This window comes from Mirounga leonina, unplaced genomic scaffold, assembly GCF_011800145.1.
Source record: "Mirounga leonina isolate KUSES-001 unplaced genomic scaffold, KU_Mleo_1.0 Mir_366, whole genome shotgun sequence".
Classification (NCBI taxonomy): domain Eukaryota; kingdom Metazoa; phylum Chordata; class Mammalia; order Carnivora; family Phocidae; genus Mirounga; species Mirounga leonina.
Window position 1 is genome coordinate 27,809,707 of NW_023270709.1, and position 21,289 is coordinate 27,830,995.

General features: G+C 37.8%; 1 protein-coding gene across 1 annotated transcript; it reads left to right on the forward strand.

The window, feature by feature from the left end:
* The first annotated feature begins 7,634 nt into the window (after positions 1–7,634).
* LOC117997514 (olfactory receptor 2B6-like) lies at positions 7,635–8,766 on the forward strand. The gene is given in 3 exon segments (XM_034985882.1): positions 7,635–7,675; positions 7,677–7,757; positions 7,950–8,766. Coding segments are annotated over 3 exon segments (939 nt in total).
* The last annotated feature ends 12,523 nt before the right edge of the window (positions 8,767–21,289 follow it).

Genomic DNA, 21,289 nt, shown 5'->3' on the forward strand with positions numbered 1-21,289 from the left:
GATCTTTTAGAATCTGCTTTGCTTGAACTTTTATAAGGAATCTCTAGGTTGAACTTTTAGTAGCCTCTCCTGGCCAGAAGCCAAGCCAAGCACTTGCCATCAGACATGCCTGCAATACCCGTAGATGTGGGCGGATTCCTCTTCATGAGGCCCCCAGTGTATCTTGAGGTTCCTGCACCTGCCAGGAAGTGACATTCTCTACTCACCTGGTGAGGCTGCTGGGAACTCTGTAAGCAAGGTATCAGGCCAACAGTTTCAAGGGGCTTTATGGCTCCAGGTTTCATAAAGTCAACCTTAGTTCCTTAAAGCTGTTTGGTCATATCTGAGTCTATGCATGTCTTTCTCAAATATGACATTCCAGTCAAAGCCTTTGGTAAAATAACCAACATTTCCAATGGTGTCCTGTTACATGGAGAACAGATTCTTATTGAACTTATGCAAATGACTATGATTGCCATGGAAGAAAGAACATTTACTGAGACCTTTTCAATCAGAGGGTTCAGGTAGAGAGAAAAGGTAAATGCTTTGTTCACAGATGAATACTTTATCACGTCTCCGTTAAGTCATAGATGTTAAGGGAAAGTTTCCTTAATCTGGATGAGTAAGCACTAGAGAATCAGCAATGTTTTAAATAAGAGTCACAAAACCATAATCTAATCTTCTTAGTTTATATTTAGTCCCATGTTACTATTTCTGGTTCAGTGGGAATGCAGCTTTTTAGTTAGTTCTGGAAATTCTGTCCCATTTCAGTTTTAGAATTTAAGATGTCAAAAACCTGTATTTGTCCTAAAAGTCCTTTATATGAATTTCCTTGAAGATGAACCATTTTACAAGAGAATAAGAACAGTAACTATAAACGACAAGACTCAAAAATGGACATGGTTAAACATCTGATGAGAGGTTACAACTTAGCTGGCAAGGAAATCCGGGTATTTCTGTGACACATAACACTTTAATAATCAAAATATTGAGTGATGATGACCTTTTACCAGAAGGTAACATGCCAAACAAACAAGCCTAATTAGTCAATGAGACTTGTTTACGATTTAAATCTTGGGGAAGTTTGCTAAAATCTTAAGAAGTTTTAAAACACATGCCTAAATAGGATTAGGGATCATCAAAGACCTGATAAAGGCAAAAACACAGAAACTGGTTTTCTGGGCAGACAAAAGAGAAAAAAACTTTGTTTACATTTTCTTATCAAGAGCAGACCAACAATTCAAGAAAACTTTTTGAAAAGAGACTTTCCATGTTATACCAATGTACTTTTAAAATACATTCATTTCAATGTTAGTCCGTTCTGACCACACCAAAAATTCCTTTCCAAGGATTTCCCATCACAAACTTTCTACAACTTTCTTTTGCATTCAGATTTTATCTCAAGCCATTTCTTTCCAAATAAACATCTTTTTTAGGACAAAATTACCTCCTTTTACCTTCGCCATTAGAATTTTTAAACTAAATACATTTTCCTGTTTGAAACAATTTTGTGCAGATACAAGCAATTCATATATTCAATATAGTTTTTAAAAGGTGAATGAACATTAGAACCATATAGATAGTAATTAGAAATGAGTAAGGGACAGGCGGGGCTAGGTAGGGAGAGATAGATATGGGGCTATGTGATCAGGCTTACAGAAATCCAAAAAATGTGGAGGTGTAGGAAAACCACTGTTCTTATTCTCTTGTAAAATGGTTCATCTTCAAGGAAATTCATATAAAGGACTTTTAGGACAAAAACCAGAGATCTGGGAACAAAAGGAACCACCCTGCCCTAGATGTGTGGGGTGAGTGTCTTTTTTTGATAATCACCTGTGACCAACAAGGAATAGCCAGACGGTAAAAAGGAAGTAAGCCATTGAAGGTGTTATTGATAGTCCTTGATCAATGGTGATATCAATAGAAACATTAAAAGGATTTAAGTTCCCTGGTTAGCTTTCTATAAAAGACCAACACTAAAAGCCCTCATTGGCAACCCTGTCGGGACCCATCTCACTCTTGAGAGCTTTTTCTGTATCTTCACTTAATAAACTTCTATTATCATTGGGCGCCTGGGTGGCTCAGTTGGTTAAGCGACTGCCTTCGGCTCAGGTCATGATCCTGGAGTCCTGGGATCGAGTCCCTCATCGGGCTCTCTGCTCAGCAGGGAGTCTGCTTCTCCCCCTGACCCTCCCCACTCTCATGCTCTCTCTATCTCATTCTCTCTCTCAAATAAATAAATAAAATCTTAAAAAATAATAATAATAAATAAACTTCTATTATCTTCGCTTAATAAACTGCTATCGCTTTATTCACTCCTCTGTCGGCGAGATTCATTCTTTGACACTGTGAGACAAGAACCTAGCTCTCCTGCTTCAGAAAGACAGTTGAATTTGTGTATTTGTGTGTAATTTAAATATAGACATAGTCACACTTATGTCCATTGTTTACATTAAATATGATAATCATTATTACCACAAATATACACGCCTATCAGTATGCAGTACACCCTGCCTGAGGTTCTCGGTGGTCTGGCTCCGGGGCTCAACTGAAGAGTGGCAAGTAAAGAAAATGCAAACCCACTGTTTGAGGTCCTTTTCTGGGAGAGTGCTGGAAAGGGAAGGAAAATTCTTCTCTACCCTCAAGTTCTCCCAGCTGGACTAAGAATTAAATCAGCAGGAGACAGATTAACAAGAGAAAAAAACAAGAACCAAAAAAAACAAAGTTTTATTCTGGGCACATAGAGGCCCAATTATGAAATTGAGCCCTAAAGAAATGACCAAGGCAGACAGTTGTTTATACTTTTTAGACAAAGAGACGATAAATCTATGAGGATTTGACAGGACAAAGAAAACTGAACTTTGGGAACTTCAAGTAGTGAGGAATTCTAAACAGGATTTGGGCTCAGTAGTCATTAGTGAGAAGGAACAAGGATTGTCTCTACAGCCCTCTTGGCCCCGGATTCCCTGCCTCTGGTGAGAAGGCTGTCTCTCCACCTCCTGGCACAGGGAGGGCAACTTTCTGGGAGATTTCTTTCCTGCTTTCAGGGGACAGAGGAGGGTCAGAGGGTCAGAGTGTCCTTCTTGCACAGAGGGCCTGTTAAGTAACTTTTATCTAGAATAATCAACATGACAAAGTGGCCCATCTAGGGTGGGGAGCCCTAACTAACCAGTGGGCTGCTTAGAACTAGGCACAGTTAACAAAAAGTTAACAAAAAGGGGAATGTTTAATACCTCCCCATGCCTCCCCCACTCTGCCCTGTAACTGTGGGTCCTCACCACTGTCCCTGGCAATCTCTCCTTTGCTGTCGGGCCCACAGCTCCCTTGCAGTGTAGTCAAAAAACTTCTCTCTCTTTTGTTCTGCCCTGGGTGAATCCTTCACCTCCCGCACTGCTAGCCCCCCATCCTCAATGGGGTCGCCCCACACAGGAGCAAATAGAAATGCTTCACCATCTTAGTACTACATCATATTATACAAAACTATGAGAAGTGTGCAAATTCTACTCAGAAATCGAGATATTACATATGTATAACATTTCCTAATAATACCAGTCTAGTACATCTATAAAAATAGACTGTTAGTTTAGTATTTGTTGTTCTAAATGAAACCAGAATGGATTCTAGTTATTTGGAGTATATAGTTTAAATAATGTATTAAATATATTAACTAATATATTAAATATATCAAATAGTACATTACATTAAGTAATAAATAATATAGCACATAAGCTAATATACTAAATAATCAATATGTATTTAAATAAAAATATATATCATATATTTATATTAACATATATTAATATATAATATTTTAACTTACATAACTTTTAAAATAATCACAAACTGATAGTAAAATATTTGTATATGTATCTTGTATTAATTGTATTACTTCAAAGTTTACCATTACATCATGCATTGAATCGATTAGGGGCTCATCTTTAAAATTGCAAAATACCTCAATTCCCATCACTCTGATTTCACTGCTATGCCTCATAATTCTTTAAAGGTTACTGACATGGACTTTGAGATCATATCAAAATTTATCTCTGGAAGTCCAGTATATTATTTATTCAGGCTTCAAAATATGAATGTATTTTCTTTGGGGAATGTCCTCTCATACTTCAATCTATTCTTTTAGTGTTTCGCTTCCATTTTCCCTTTTAATTATATTCCTCATCGATGGAGATAAAAGGAACTCAGCAAAACATCTTCACTTAGGGGCCCCTGGATGGCTCAGTCATTAAGCGTTTGCCTTCGGCTCAGGTCATGATTCTGGGGTCCTGGGATCGTGTCCCGCATCCGGCTCCCTGCTTGGCGGGAAGCCTGCTTCTCCCTCTCCTGCTCCCCCTGCTTGTGTTCCCTCTCTCGTTGTGTCTCTCTCTCTGTCAAATAAATAGATTAGGTTAAAAAAAAAATCTTCATTTATTTTAAATATTAGCCCAGCAGTCTTTAAAGTGTGGTCCCCTGATCAACATTACCTAGGCATTCATTAGATATTCATTAGATATGCAAATTTCCAGCCCCCTCCCTCACCCAGACCTTAGAAAATCTGGGGGTGTGGATTTTAAAGCCCCCCAGGTGGTTCTGATATTTTTACAAGTTTTAAGATCCATTGTGTTGTGTTGTAATTACCCTGAGGCAGAAATGTCTGCTGTGATTGGAAGATCTTAAGAAGAAACATGCTAGAAAAAGCTTTTGACAAAGTACAGCATCCTTTCTTGATCAAAACTCTTCAGAGTATAGGCATAGAGGGTACATACCTCAATATCATAAAAGCCATCTATGAAAAACCTATAGCGAATATCATTCTCAATGGGGAAAAACTGAGAGCTTTCCCCCTAAGGTCAGGAACGCGGCAGGGATGTCCACTATCACCACTGCTATTCAACATAGTATTGGAAGTCCTAGCCACAGCAATCAGACAACAAAAAGAAATCAAAGGCATCCAAATCGGCAAAGAAGAAGTCAAACTCTCACTCTTTGCAGATGATATGATACTTTATGTGGAAAACCCCAAAGACTCCACCCCAAAACTGCTAGAACTCATACAGGAATTCAGTAAAGTGGCAGGATATAAAATCAATGCACAGAAGTCAGTGGCATTCCTATACACCAACAACAAGACAGAAGAAAGAGAAATTAAGGAGTCGATCCCATTTACAATTGCACCCAAAACCATAAGATACCTAGGAATCAATCTAACCAAAGAGACAAAGGATCTGTACTCAGAAAACTATAAAATACTCATGAAAGAAATTGAGGAAGACACAAAGAAATGGAAAAACGTTTCATGCTCATGGATTGGAAGAACAAATATTGTGAAGATGTCAATGCTACCTAGAGCAATCTACACATTCAATGCAATCCCCATCAAAATACCATCCACTTTTTTCAAAGAAATGGAACAAATAATCCTAAAATTTGTATGGAACCAGAAAAGACCCCACATAGCCAGAGGAATATTGAAGAAGAAAGGCAAAGCTGGCGGCATCACAATTCCGGACTTCCAGCTCTATTACAAAGCTGTCATCATCAAGACAGTATGGAACGGCACAAGAACAGACACATAGATCAATGGAATAGAATAGAGAGCCCAGAAATGGACCCTCAACTCTATGGTCAACTCATCTTTGACAAAGCAGGAAAGAATGTCCAATGGAAAAAAGACAGTCTCTTCAACAAATGGTGTTGGGAAAATTGGATAGCCACATGCAGAAGAATGAAACTGGACCATTTCCTTACACCACACACAAAAATAGACTCCAAATGGTTGAAAGACCTCAATGTGAGACAGGAGTCCATCAACATCCTAAAGGAGAACACAGGCAGCAACCTCTTTGACCTCAGCTGAAGCAACTTCTTCCTAGAAACATCGCCAAAGGCAAGGGAAGCAAGGGCAAAAATGAACTATTGGGACTTCATCAAGATAAAAAGCTTTTGCACAGCAAAGGAAACAGTCAACAAAACCAAAAGACAACCGACAGAATGGGAGAAGATATTTGCAAATGACATATCAGATAAAGGGCTAGTATCCAAAATCTATAAAGAACTTATCAAACTCAACACCCAAAGAACAAAGAATCCAATCAAGAAATGGGCAGAAGACATGAACAGACATTTTTCCAAAGAAGACATCCAAATGGCCAACAGACACATGAAAAAGTGCTCAATATCGCTTGGCATCAGGGAAATCCAAATCAAAACCTCAATGAGATACCACCTCACACCGGTCAGAATGGCTAAAATTAACAAGTCAGGAAATGACAGATGTTGGCGGGGATGCGGAGAAAGGGGAACCCTCCTCCACTGTTGGTGGGAATGCAAGCTGGTGCAGCCACTCTGGAAAACAGTATGGAGGTTCCTCAAAGAGTTGAAAATAGAGCTACCATATGATCCAGCAATTGCACTACTGGGTATTTACCCCAAAGATACAAAAGTAGGGATCCGAAGGGGTACGTGCACCCCGATGTTTATAGCAGCAATGTCCACAATAGCCAAACTGTGGAAAGAGCCAAGATGTCCATCGACAGATGAATGGATAAAGAAGAGGTGGTATATATATACAATGGAATATTATGCAGCCATCAAAAGGAATGAGATCTTGCCATTTGCAACAACGTGGATGGAACTGGAGGGTATTATGTTGAGTGAAATAAGTCAAACAGAGAAAGACATGTATCATATGACCTCACTGATATGAGGAATTCTTAATCGCAGGAAACAAACTGAGTGTTGTTGGAGTGGGGGGTGGGGTGGGAGGGATGGGGTGACTGGGTGATAGACACTGGGGAGGGTATGTGCTCTGGTAAGCGCTGTGAATTGTGCAAGACTGTTGAATCTCAGATCTGTACCTCTGAAACAAATAATGCAACATATGTTAAGAAAAAAAAAAGAAGAAGAAGGTAGCGGGAGGGGAAGAATGAAGCGGGGGAAATCGGAGGGGTAGATGAACCATGAGAGACGATGGACTCTGAAAAACAAACAGGGTTCTAGAGGGGAGGGGGGTGGGAGGATGGGTTAGCCTGGTGGTGGGTATTGAGGAGGGCACATTCTGCATGGAGCACTGGGTGTTATGCACAAACAATGAATCATGGAACACTTCATCTAAAACTAATGATGTAATGTATGGGGATTAACATAAGAATTAAAAAAAAAAGATATTTACCTCTTAAATTTTGCCTTTCTTTTATCTATCTTTCCTTCTTTCTTCTCTTTCTTCTTTCTTTCTTTCTCCTTCCTTCCTCCTTTCTTTTCTTTCTTTCTTTTCTTTTCTTTCCTTTCCTTTTCTTTTCTTTTTCTTTCAAGTAAGCTCCACCCCTGTGGAGCCCAGTGCAGAGCTTGAATTCACAACCCTGGGATCAAGACCTGAGATGAGATCAAGAGTCTGATGCTTAATCGCCTGAACCACCCAGGTGCTGCTGGGCTTTCATTTTTGATGTGCTGATACAGATATAGAAAGATAAAATTGTAGAAATACCTAAGTAATTATGAATATTTCCAACTACGTATTTTTCACATTACAAGCAATCTCTGTTCTGTAAATATCTTCAAACAGATAGTAAAGTGTTATAAATAAGTGAAATAGTCAGTAAATATGTGTTCATTGATTTCCTGAATTTTTGTATTTCAGGAAACGAAGAGTCGAACCATTGATCATGAGCCAGGTGAATGAGAGCGTCCCACAGGAGTTCATCCTCAGGTTTTTCAGATCAACCATGGCTGGAGCTCCCGCTTTTTGTGGTCTTCTTCATTTCTTACATTGTGACTATCTTTGGGAATCTGACCATTATTCTATTTTTTTTTTTTAAGATTTTATTTATTTATTCATGAGAGACAGAGAGAGAGAGAGAGGCAGAGGGAGAAGCAGGTTCCCAAGGAGCAGGAAGCCCGATGTGGGACTCAATCCCAGGACCCTGAGATCATGACCTGAGCCGAAGGCAGATGCTCAACCATCTGAGCCACCCAGGCACCCTGACCATCATTCTAGTGTCACTCCTGGACCCCAAACTCCATACCCCCATGTACTTTTTTCTTACCAGTCTGTTGCTCCTGGACCTTTGCTACACCACAAGTATGGTTCCCCAGATGTTGGTAAATTTATACAGCACCAGGGAAGTGATTAGTTATGGCGGCTGTGTGGCCCAGCTCTTCATGTGTCTAGACTTGGGGGCCACCGAATGTCTTCTCTTGGCCGTCATGTCCTTTGATAGGTTTGTAGCTATTTGTCGGCCTCTCCATTACTCAGCTATCATGCACCAAAGGCTCTGCCTTCAGCTGGCAGCTGCATCCTGGATTACTGGTTTTAGCAACTCAGTGTGGTTGTCTACCCTGACTCTCCAGCTGCCGCTCTGTGGCCCCCATGTAGTAGATCACTTTCTCTGTGAAGTTTCTGCTCTACTCAAGCTGTCCTGTGTAGACACAACAACAAACGAGGCTGAACTGTTCTTTGTAAGTGTGCTGTTCCATCTGATACCCCTGACGCTCATCCTTATATCATATGCTTTTATTGCCCAAGCAGTGTTGAGAATCCAATCTGCTGAAGGTAGACAAAAAGCATTTGGCACATGTGGCTCCCATCTGATCGCGGTGTCACTCTTCTATGGTACAGCTATCTCCATGTACCTGCAACCACCATCACCCAACTCCAAGGACCGGGGAAAGATGGTGTCCCTCTTCTATGGGATCATCGCACCCATGCTGAACCTCGTTATATATACACTTAGGAATAAAGACGTAAAGGAGGCATTTAAAAGGTTAGTTGCAAGAGTCTTCTTAGTCAAGAAATAAGGGACACGAAAATGATCAGGTTTAGAAGCACTTAATATTCACTTGGCTCACTAACTTAATTCTCTTTAAGTTGCCCTGTTTTCATCATTCCAACACAGAAACTATTGTGATGATCTCCTTCAAATAAAATGTCATCAACAGAAAGCTACAATAAGTTCTGTTGCCTAAACACACTCATTGAACAAGTACCCAGGATGAGGCTTCCAGCTGACCAGAAAGTGTGTGACTTCAACATCTTCAAACTTTACATCAATGTTTGTGTCATTTGCTGAACTTAGGCCTGAGAAGGTGGTAAAAGCCAGAAATCCTGGCTCTGGTAATGTCACAAGTATACACACAACTATTTTTTCTCCACATAATTAAAGGAGGTTTACTGAAACCCTGAAAAACAGCCACTTTAAAGTTGGATCTGAGGTTTACAACCCTAGCTTTCAATTTTCACTACCACTCCCACATCAGCATGATAATAAAAATCACAATAATCTTTCTTCTAGAATTGCACCCAGATTTCCATTCTCTTGCCATATTCTTGTACTCATGTTTTCCTCCTAAATGAAAGCATCCCTTTTTATTTCCTTTATAGATCAAATCCTAGTATTATTGGGCCTAGCTAATTTTTACTTCTCTGAAATCTTTCTTCAAAATTCTCCCAATTATCAATACTGTTATTATCTCTTAAGCCCCACAACACTTAGAGCCTAGATTTTAAAATAGTATGTTGTGTCATGATTTCCAATGATTTCTTGTTTCATACACTTGGCTTGCACAACAACCATCTCATTGCATGTTCATCTCCTTGAGAGAACACAGACTAGATCTACAGTTCATGTCTCCTTTAGAAGTTCATCAACGTGCTAGGGAAATAGCACGTGCTTACATTATCAGTTGGGTTTTTTGGTGTTGAGTGATTCATTCACTTTACAGTTATTTAATTGTGTTGCTTTTCTCCCTTGCTTTCTTCCACCAATACATTATACATATAGGGAATACAAACTGAAAAATACATTTGTCATGTTTCTCCTTAAAACCTGCAGTAACACCATATATTTTTGCCATAATATAATGCTAACTCATGAGAGAAATAAACCTGATTTGCCAAGTTCCAATTTCAGTTCTCTCTTTCCTGCTAGAAATAAGTATCATTAAAAGAGTAAATGGAAGCAAAATACTAAGAGTATATTGAAAACATAATACTTTCCTCAGTGAAAATTAATTCACTGCTAAAAGTCCTAATAATGGCATATTAAATAACTAGAAGCAAATGTGTGTTTCAAAGTCAGTGAAACTTGGTAAATTATGAGGACATAGAAAAGAAATCAAAATTGAAATAGTTTTTTGTTTAAAGATTTTATTTATTTATTTGACAGAGAGAGACACAGCGAGAGAGGGAACACAAGCAGGGGGAGTGGGAGAGGGAGAAGCAGGCTTCCCACTGAGCAGGGAGCCCGATGCGGGGCTCGATCCCAGGACCCCGGGATCATGACCTGAGCCAAAGGCAGACGCTTAATGACTGAGCCACCCAGGCGCCCCGAAATAGTTTTTAATTTAATTTAATTTAATTTAATTTTTTAAAAAGATTTTATTTATTTATTTGAGAGAGAGAGAATGAGAGAGAGCACATGAGAGGGGAAGGGTCAGAGGGAGAAGCAGACCCCCTGCAGAGCAGGGAGCCCGATGCGGGACTCGATCCAGGGACTCCAGGATCATGACCTGAGCCGAAGGCAGTTGCTTAACCAACTGAGCCACCCAGGCGCCCTACTTTTTAATTTTAAATGAAGGATTAGTTGATTCATGTTATACTGGTAGATTTGATTTTATCTTGGCATATAATTTTATACTGGTAGAAAATGATTTATAGGGAAATTCTATAAGCTATTATCAGTTACTTTGTGATTATTAAAAATATATAAATCCTTTATGTGTATTCATTTAGAATATAGATTCATTTAGAATAAGACATAAAAACTGACTTCATTTCTTTCTTTCTTTTTTTTTGCAATTCTGAGAAATTAATTTTTGTAATCCAAACCATTTTTAAGGAAAATGTATTTTGGTGTTTTGTTTGTTTTCTTTTTTATTTGAGTATAGTAGTTGACACACAATGTTACATAGTTTCACGTGTACAACCTAGTGATTTGGCAAGTTTATACATCGTGCTATGTTCACCATAATGTAGCTACCATCTGTCCCAGTACCTGGTCATTAGAGTATCGTTGACTGTATTCCTTAGGCTCTGCTTTATATTCCCAGTACTTACTCCCTCCATTACTGGAGGCCTCTATTTCCCTCTCCCCTTCTCCCATTTTGCCCAACCCCTGGCCCCTGCCCTCTGGCAACTAGCAGGTTGTTCTCTGTATTCATATTTCCAATTCTGCTTTTTATTTGTTTATTCAATTTTAAGATTCTGTTCATGAATGTAATCATATGGTATTTGTCTTTCTCAGCCTGATTTATTTCATCTAGCATAATACCCTTCAGGTCCACCCATATTGCGTTGAATGGCATGATCTCATCCTTTTTTACGACTGTGTAATATTCCATTGTACATCTATATCACATTTTCCTTATCTATTCATCTATTGATAGACACATAGGTGGCTTCCATGTCTTGGCTGTTGTAAATAATGCTGCAATAAACATAAGGGGGCATATATCTTATTGAGTTAGTGTTTTCATTTTCCCTGTGTAAATACCCAATAGTGGAATTATTGGGTCTTGTGGTATTTCTAACTTTTTGAGGAACCCCCATAATGTTTCCCACAGTGGCTGCATTCCCACCAACAATGTACAAGGGTTCTTTTTTCTCCATACCCTTGTCAACACTTCTTGTTTCTTGTCTTCTTGATTTTAGCCATTCTGACAGGCATGAGGTAGTATCTCATTGTGGTTTTGAATTGCATTTTCCTGATGATGAGTGATGCTGAGCCTCTTTTCAGGTGTCCATTGGTCAGTTGGATGTCTTCTTTGGAGAAATGTCTATTCAGGCCCTCTGCCCATTCTTAAATTGGATGATTGCATTCTTCCCAGTGACCCTTGTTACTCGTATCTGTTTTCGGGTGCCAACCAAGATGTATGGTCTGTCCTTCATAGTCTTCCCCCAGCCCACCAAAATACTCATTCTGCAATCCACATAATTAGAGTTGTGCTCTACTTGTCCCAGAGAGATCAGCTATTAACTATTTTATGCCAAACAACCATTGAGAGATATTGTCTTGTAAGCAAAAATTACTTGAGAATGCTTCATGATGAATTAGGATCAATAAAAGAACTAAATGGGGGCACCTGGGTGGCTCAGTTGGTTAAGCATCTGCCTTCGGCTCAGGTTCCTGGGATCGAGCCCCACAGTGGGATCCCAGCTCACTGGGGAGTCTGCTTCTCCCTCTCCTTCTACTGCTCCCCCTGCTTTTGCTTTCTCTGTCAACTAAATAAATAAAATCTTAAAAAAAATAAAAGAACTAAATGTATTCTCCACGTTCTATATTATCAGCTCCATGAAGCCAAGTGTTCATCTTCTCACTATCTGCTTCTCCTAACAACACCTGATAAGCATTTTACTTCAGTAATTTAAAAAAAATTTAATGGCTGTAAGAATGACTGAAGTATGCAAGCTCAAGGAATGGGACTCTGTGAATGGTGGAGGTGGTAATGATGTTAATGATTAGATGGCAATAAAATAAAGAAAAGTCAGTTGATAAGGAAGATTATATACATATATGTCTTCAGTCCAGGTCTCTTTTTCTTAATTTCACACCTGTAGATATAGCCTGCAGGTATTTCTTCTTTTTTTACTGAGGTATAATTGACCTATAACATTCTATTAGTTTCAGATGTACAACATAATGATTATTTGTGTCCAGTGCAAAGTGATCATCACAATAAGCCTAGTGAACATCTGTCATCATACAAAGCTACAAACTTTTTTCTTATAAGTTTTTTTTCTATGATAAGAACTTTTGAGATCTACTCTCAGCAACTTCCAAATATGGAATACAGTATTATTAACTAGAGTCACCATGCTGTACAAGACATCTACACATTATCTATCTTATAATTAGAAGTTTGTACCTCTGGCCCCCTTCATTCATTTCACCTGTGCACCCCTGACCCCCACCACCAATCTGTTCTCTGTATCCATGAGCTCAGTGTTTTCTTTTTTTAAATATTCCTACTTTTGATGAACTTCAGAATATTAGATTCTACATAGCTTACACTAAAATCCTATTTATGACTTTACTTGCACACGTACTTATGTTTATTTTTTCAATTTATTTAGCAAATATTTATTGGATAGCTACCAAACTCCATGGACTATTATAGAATTTGAGATATATGAGTAAACAAAATAGACAAAAATCTCTGCCTTTGCAGGATTTGCATTCTATCAAAGACTACATAAAATAAACACTACACCTAATAACTTAAAAAATATACAAGAAGGTGATCATTATATAACAAAAGGATTTGGAGAATTTGGGAATGCTGAGGGGGAGTGTCAATAGGAAATGACATGGTCAGGGTAAGCCTCATGTAGAAGGTGAGATTTGAGCAAAGGTCTTGAAGGAGTTGCATGTGCATTAACCGAGAGCACATCTGAGGGAACAACGCTAGTCAGAGGTTGGAGGCAGAGTAGTTGCTGAGAGTCAAAAGCATGAATGAACAGCTTTGAGGAACAAGACAGGTGTGGACGGCTGGAACGGAGCCCGAGAGGGTGTTCCAGTCAAGGTGGTCTATGTTGTGCTGAGATGATAAACAAACCAAAATCCCAGTAACTTAACACAACAGAAGTTTACTTCTCTTTAGTACTCGGTATCCAGTGAAGGCCTTTATGGGAGCTGTTTATCAAAGTCACTCTGGGACAAAACAGAGCAGAGATTTCATGCTGAGTTGTGCTTTCATGATCAACCCCGCAGTGGGGATCTGTTCCCGGGGTTTTAGTGCTTCTTCCTAGAAGGGACAAATGATACTTCTGCTCACATTTGTCTGACCAAATCAAGTCGCATGGTCATCTCTTTATTTAAGGGGACAGGGAAATACAATCCTAGCATATGGATACAGAAGGTATGAGAAATGGAAACAGTTGATAAATGGCACTTACAATGACTATCATTGACTCTTATCATCACCAAACACTGTTGTTGTTTTTTTCCCTTCCTGCACACATGCAAAAATACACTCAACCCCTCCAAGAAAGAGACATCTTCAAAGGCCATGTCATTCCTGGCATCCGGCCAAAAGTGTAGAACCTCCATGTAGTGTGTATCTGTGTCTTTTAGGTCCTCGTGATTTAGAGACCTATAATCCGAAAGACAGCATCCTCCTCTCTCCACCCCCTACGACATTCACCTGATACTCATTGATAGAACTAGTCACCCGAAGAAAGTGTAATAAGGAGAGAGGGGACACTAGGTCAAATAAGGATTGAAATTTGTATTTGGCAAATTGGAGGCAATTGGGGGTATTGACAAAAGCTGTTTCTGTATAGTGGTCGGGTCAAATGCCAGACTAGAGTAGGTTTGAAAAAGAATGGGAGAAATAGAGTTTCTTTGAGAAATTTTTCTGTGAAGAGGAATAAGTTATATAAAAATGTACCTGGTAGAGAAAGTGGGGTTAACAAAGTTTTTTTTAAAGATGTTAGAATTAATGGTATGTTTGTTTCCTCTTGGCAATGATATGGTAAAAAGTGAGAACTTGATGATCCAGAAGGATGGGCAAATTTCTGGAGTTCTACCCCTGAGAAGATGAGGCAGAGTGGGACATGATGAACTCGTGGAGGGTCTGGTTTTGCTCTGACGATGAGCGTTCATTTGTGGTAATAGGCAGGGTGGCAGAGGATACTTTGGGGCGTGATGTCAGCAGGTGGTAGAAGAGGTCACTAAAGAGGAGTCTGTAAAGGTTTCTTCTGATTGCCTTAATTTTCTCAGGAGAACTAGGTGCAACGTTCATAAACTGACAGTGAGAGTGAACGAGGAGGTGCTGGTAGCTTGAGAAACTAGGAGATGTGCCATGGGAAGCACAGGACTGAGGACATAGGGCACAACTGCCCAGGGACACTGAGGGTTTACTTGAGGTGTGTGGTTGTGGATTTGAAACAAAATAGACTTTTCTCCAGTCATATTGAGCTGCATTAGGAGAGGTGGGCACTTGAACATAACCAAAGTTTTGATATTGCCAATTTTGGCTAAGAAAGAGGATAGGAAGGAAAAAAAAAAGGTAGACCAAAGGATTAGAGCAGTTGAAGGATAATTAGAATCATATTACAAGATAAAGTCAGCTGGAAAAATAAGAGGTGTTATTTGTGAAAGAGATGTTTGAAACTGAGATTATAGAGAGGATTCAGTTGGTCAAACCAAAATTTCAAATAGCAGCCATGAGTCAGTCAGTCCTTTTTCTCATTGTTTGCATGCAATAAATAATCCTGTCAGTTTCTCCTCTTCAATATCCATATTCTTGAATTTGTGTTTACTTCCTACTTCTATCACTCACCAGTGTAAATACAACAGTTTCTTAATTTCTCCCTTGGCCTCTAAGCTTGTTCCCCTCACATTCATTCTCACACCAGTGAAACTGCTTGTACCGAAACATATTTATTAATGGCATACGTTATGCTTTTTAAGACTTTATTTATTTATCCATTCATTTATTTATTTATTTATTTTTAAGTGTTTTTTTAAAGTTATTTCTTTATATTTTTTTAAGTAAGCTTCACCCCTAGCATGGAGCCCCATCATAGGACCTGAACCCACAGCCCTGAGATCAAGACCTGAGCTGAAATCAAAAGTCGGGCACCCAACCAATTAAACTACCCAGGTGCCCCATTTTTAAAGTTTTTATTTAAGTTCCAGTTAGTTAACATACAGTAGAATATTAATTACAAGTGTACAGTATAGTAATTCAGCACTTACATATAACACCCTGTGCTCATCACAAGTGCCCTCCTTCATGCCCATTACCTGCTTCACCCAACACCCCCCCCCATTTCTGGTAACCCTGTTCTCTAGAGTTAAGAATATGTTTCTTGATTTGCCTCTCTTTTTTCTTTGCTCATTTGTTTTGTTTCTTAAATTCTACATGAGTGAAATCATATGGTATTTGTCCTTCTCTGACTTATGTCACTTAGCATGATACACTCTAGCTTTATCCACATCTTTGAAAATGGCAAGATTTCATTCTTTTTATGGGTGAACAATATTCCATTATATATATATATATATCACATCTTCTTTATCTATTAAAGTCATACTTTAGTTGAAACCGTGGCACTGACTCACTCTTGCCCCAAACCCTCCATTGCCATTATTGTAAAGTTTAAACTGTTAACATGGCTTCTAAGTCCTGGCATGATTGCTTCACCAATGCCAAACTTCCTTCACTTTCATTTAATGTCATGTAAGATTCATCCATTTTGATTCGTTTTCTATACTGTAGTATCTTCCTTTGCATGAATGGACAAGCGTGTATTAATCTCCAATTGCTATTTAGTTAGGTGCTCTCCAATTATCTGCTGTTACAAATAAAGCTGTATTCAACATTGTATCAATCTCTTGGGCCCATGTGCAAGTTTTTCTATAGGTATGTAATTTCTGGAACATTATATATGTGAATCTTCAATTTTACTATATATCACCTGTTTCCACTTATTATTTTTATTATTTAACTATATGTATATAGTTGTCAATAAACTGAGAAATATTTACGTATAGTAAACGGAAATGCATGAAGAAAAAAGATGGTAAAGATGTCATCATTTTGAATCCATTCTATTGAAAATTACCTGTGTTTTTTTGTTGTTGTTGCAAAATGTTCCCTGTAAAAGACAGCAGGTCTTTGACATGTTATATTTACTATCACTTTAGAGGTTAACTGATATATTTACATATCATTTTTTGAGTCACTGCTAACACTTTGCTAGGCATTGGGAATGCAACTGTGAATACAATACCTAAAGGGAAGAGAGATATGGGGCGCCTGGGCGGCTCAGTTGGTTAAGCGACTGCCTTCGGCTCAGGTCATGATCCTGGAGTCCCAGGATCGAGTCTCGCATTGGGCTCCCTGCTCGGCAGGGAGTCTGCTTCTCCCTCTGACCCTCCCCCACTCATGTGCTCTCTCTCTCTCAAATAAATAAATAAAATCTTTAAGAAAAAAAATAAAGGGAAGAGAGATATAGTAGAGTGGGAAAATAGTGAGCAATTAACAACACAATAGAATCAATAAACCAATGTTTCTCCTTTTTTTCTGTCTTGAATAGAATAGTTATATATATAAAACTATAACTATATGTTATAGTTATAGAATGTTATAACTTCCTCATTCTTACCTTCCTCTGGATTGTGAGATCCTTAAGGGCAGATGCATAAAATTTATTTATACACCATGTGTCTTTCACAATGACCGAATGTTTGTTAAGTAAGTTTATTGCATTCTCAGAGTAATCTTGTCTTACACGTTTTTATGGGAATTATTGCTGAAGAGTAAGTATAGAACAACAAAAAGTCACTGACAGAGAACAGCTTTCCTAGATACTCCTAGTAAATCCCTGCTCGACAAAATGCCATCCAGAAGTGAGGGGATGATTATTCCCGTTATATTGGGAAAGTTGAGATTTGGTGTTTGGTTTGAAAGGTCAAGTGTGAATAACATTGTTGAACAAATCCCCAGGGCTCCGGAGTAGCTCTGAGCAGCAACTGTATAGCTAAGGGAACCCAGTGGTGATAGGGGCTGACTCAAGTTAGCTCTCCACAGCAATCAGTTCTTAATTGACTGTTTCTCCTTTAAGGCAGATAACCCTAGAGATTGCTCCATTCTGTGAATTATAATGAAACTCATTGGAAACTTTTTAATAGCTGCATGCAGCATGGAGAGAACATGGCAATCAGTTCTACTCTCCAAGAGCCGATCCCTGTGGACGTGGAGAAGATGAGATCACTGTCATCAGCAGCCTAGTCTAAGAAGCTTTGTAATGAGCTCTCCAGGGTCCTGTTCTTCCTTCCAACTTTTATAAAAACTGCAGAAGTTGAAAATTGTTCTCCCGTCTGCTCTAGTTTTAAATATTGCTCATGGACCTCATCATCCAAAAATCCCTTAAGATTCTCCACAGTTATCCAGAGGGAATCACATGAGTAAACGTAGCCACATTTCAGTTTTACCAGAAAGCAAAAATGGTCTAAGAAAAACTGCTATTTTCAACAGATCCAAACATCTCTCATTCTTCAGTTTTTCCAGTCTATAATTCCATCTTTCCTTCTCATCTCCTGTAGAACATAACTATCAGGGCAAATAAATCACTTGTTCAGTGAAATAATAATAATAATATAATAATAATAACAATAAACTTATATTTTCTTTTCACTTAGAAGACAGAGCAAATAGAAAAAAACAAAAGACTCAAAACCCTGCATTTTCTTAAGTATTTAGATTCATTAGCTTTATGTTCATATAAAGAACTGTAAAGGGCGCCTGGGTGGCTCAGTTGGTTAAGCATCTGCCTTGGGCTCAGGTCATGATCTCAGAGTCCCCCAGTCAAGTCCTACATATCCGGCTTTCTGCTCAGTGGGGAGCCTGCTTCTCCTTCTGCCTGCCACTCCCCCTGCTTGTACTCTCTCTGTTAAATAAATAAAATCTTAAAAAAAAAAAACAGAACTGTAAAATATTTAAAGGTAGAAAACAACGTATTATTATATCTGGTTTCTTCCATACTTATTCATACTGTTACCTTGAAAAAAGAAGAAAATTGAGCTATTTTTTTTTTCTTTTAAAAGACTAGTAGTTTATACAAAAATACTTGTGGTAATGTCATGTTTACAGGTTCCATCTGAGCCCACAGAATCAGAGTGAAGTCTAATTTAGAGGGATCAGGCAAATATCTAGTGGAAACTGTGCTAGATTTTATCAGCTGAATTGCGATTTGGTCTCAGTGCTACAAATCATTTTTCCTGCTTTGACTTTGAAAAATACTATTTTCTCTACCTAAATGTCGGTTTGTGAAAGAGGCAAAATAATTTATCTCCTACCAAATTCCTGGGTTGTGTGAGGAAATGATGGAGTGCCGAATCTAATTATACCACTGCATTACTGTGGATCAGAAGACTGAGCGCTGGAGCGCTCCTGGTCGGTGTGGAATCATGGGTTCTATAAAATGCACACGTAGCCAATCCCAATAATGTTCATGCTTTAGAAGTGAGATGCAAAGATATGTATTCTTTGTGAGGTTAAGATTGTTCTGGAGTCAAACCTAAATATTAAACTCAAGCTGAATTATTTTTATTCACTTCCAAAATTTTATTTAACTTTTTTTTTTTAAAGATTTTATTTATTTATTTGACAGAGAAAGACACAGTGAGAGAGGGAACACAAGCAGGGGGAGTGGGAGAGGGAGAAGCAGACTCCCTGCCGAGCAGGGAGCCCAATGCGGGACTCGATCCAGGGACTCCAGGATCATGACCTCAGCTGAAGGCAGTCGCTTAACCAACTGAGCCACCCAGGCGCCCTTTATTTAACTCTTTTAAATGTTTAAAGTAACATAATCATGGTTATATGTTACATTTCTATGTAGTTATATGTTAACATTTTTTTAATTTGAAAAAAATGAAGATTGAAAATTCATCTCCTCCAAACACCAATTATCTTTGCATATTTATGTGAACATAGAAGTGAGAATGCACTATATCTGGAATTTTGAAAAATTTTAAGTATAACATATTTTATATATTTAACATAATTATATTTTAATAATTCTATTAATTTTAACATATTAAAATGGAATTTATATTTAATATAACTTTTATATGGCCAATATACTTAAATATATTTAAAATATTTAATATATAATATACCTGAAATATACCTTATATATTTTATTTTTGTTTCCATATCAATTTCACATCAGTTCTGTATCAACACCAATATCTACACACACACCACATTGCGTGATTTTTAAATGTTATTTATTTCACAACTGTGCATTTATTTAATTATTATTCAGTCAATGGACATTTAGTCTGTTTCCTTTTTTAGCCACAATGTAACTGATATATATAGAAGATTATAGGATATATCTCTATTATATATCTAATATATATCTCTATTAAATAGAGGGAGATTATAGAATATAGACTATATATATCTTTACATACCTATGGAAGCAATCCAAATAATAAACTCCAGGAATTAGAATTAGTGAGTCAAAGACTGTGGATTTGCCAAATTTAAATTTGGTAAACTATCCTCCAAAAATTTAAGCCTGATTTACATTCCCACATAGAACATTTGAGTGCCAACCTCTCATATCCTCACTGATAGGATATTACCAAACTGAAAATATCTCATTGTTTTAATTTGTATTTATTTAATTATAAACGAGGTTGAAAAAGTTTTATGTATTTTGGGATCGTATGAATTATAATTTCACTACATTTTATCTCATCCTTCTCCCATTGTCTTATCCAAGTGTAATCCTTATCTGAAAAAGCTTATTATGTTAGCAAAACCCCTTTGATACCAAAAATATTTGCTTTTGTTCCAAATAGTTGTTGTAGCTATTCTGCTGTTTTCAAAAATGATTAGCAGGCTTTATCTGAGGACTCATTAACCATTGCAGTTGGTCCATTGGCTGTAATGCTTGGTTCCTACATTTTTTTTTTAACTTCATTATTATTTTTATAACTATAAAATACCATTTTAAACCCAGATAATTTATATGTATGTTTTGCTTTGGAAGTGGGTTCTTAAGAGTTGGTCATGAGTTTCAAATAACATCAGTTTGGGGAAAACATGTAAGCTGGAATGTATCACATCAGTGAATATGATTTATGATTACTCTTAGGCTATCATCATTCTGAGAAGAATGTCTCTAGTCCTTGATTTCACTGCTTACAAGAGATGATGTTATCATTTTAGAGTTTCTTGGGGGCAATTTTACCTTCTCCAAAGGGTAGTCAGTGTGGTTTCCATTTTTTTTTTGTTTGTTTGAATATAATTTAAAGAACATCAATCAATCAAATTCCTAGTATTTATTTTATGTTTACAATATTCCAGGAACTTTAACCAATCTAAGTCAAAATGAAAGTTACAAATCAAGTAACAAAGAGAAACTTGACACACTCTTTTGTGGTATCCTTTTGAAAGTTATATTAAGAGAGAAAGAAATTAGAATTTAAAATTTTTTCCTCAGAAAACAGACTAAATCTCATTTCAAGGATAAAGAGGTGTTCAAAAGCTATTCATATGTGTACTACATTGCCAAACTTGAACTTTTTGCCTCACCAAACACCAGAAATAGTTAACCACAAAAATAAAAGATCAAATTTTGAGGATATGACCCCAGATAGAAACCAAGAAAAGAATCTAAGAGTTTTGATTCCTAATCATCTGGTGTTATTCCAAGATTTCCCCTAAGAATATATTCTTCTAGTCTCTTCTGCAGCCCTGCTAATTACCCAAAGGAGTATGCAGTCCCTGTGATGTCAACAAGGAAACATGTTATGTCAACCTCCAGGCACCATCTTTGATGCTAAGAAATTAGTCTTCT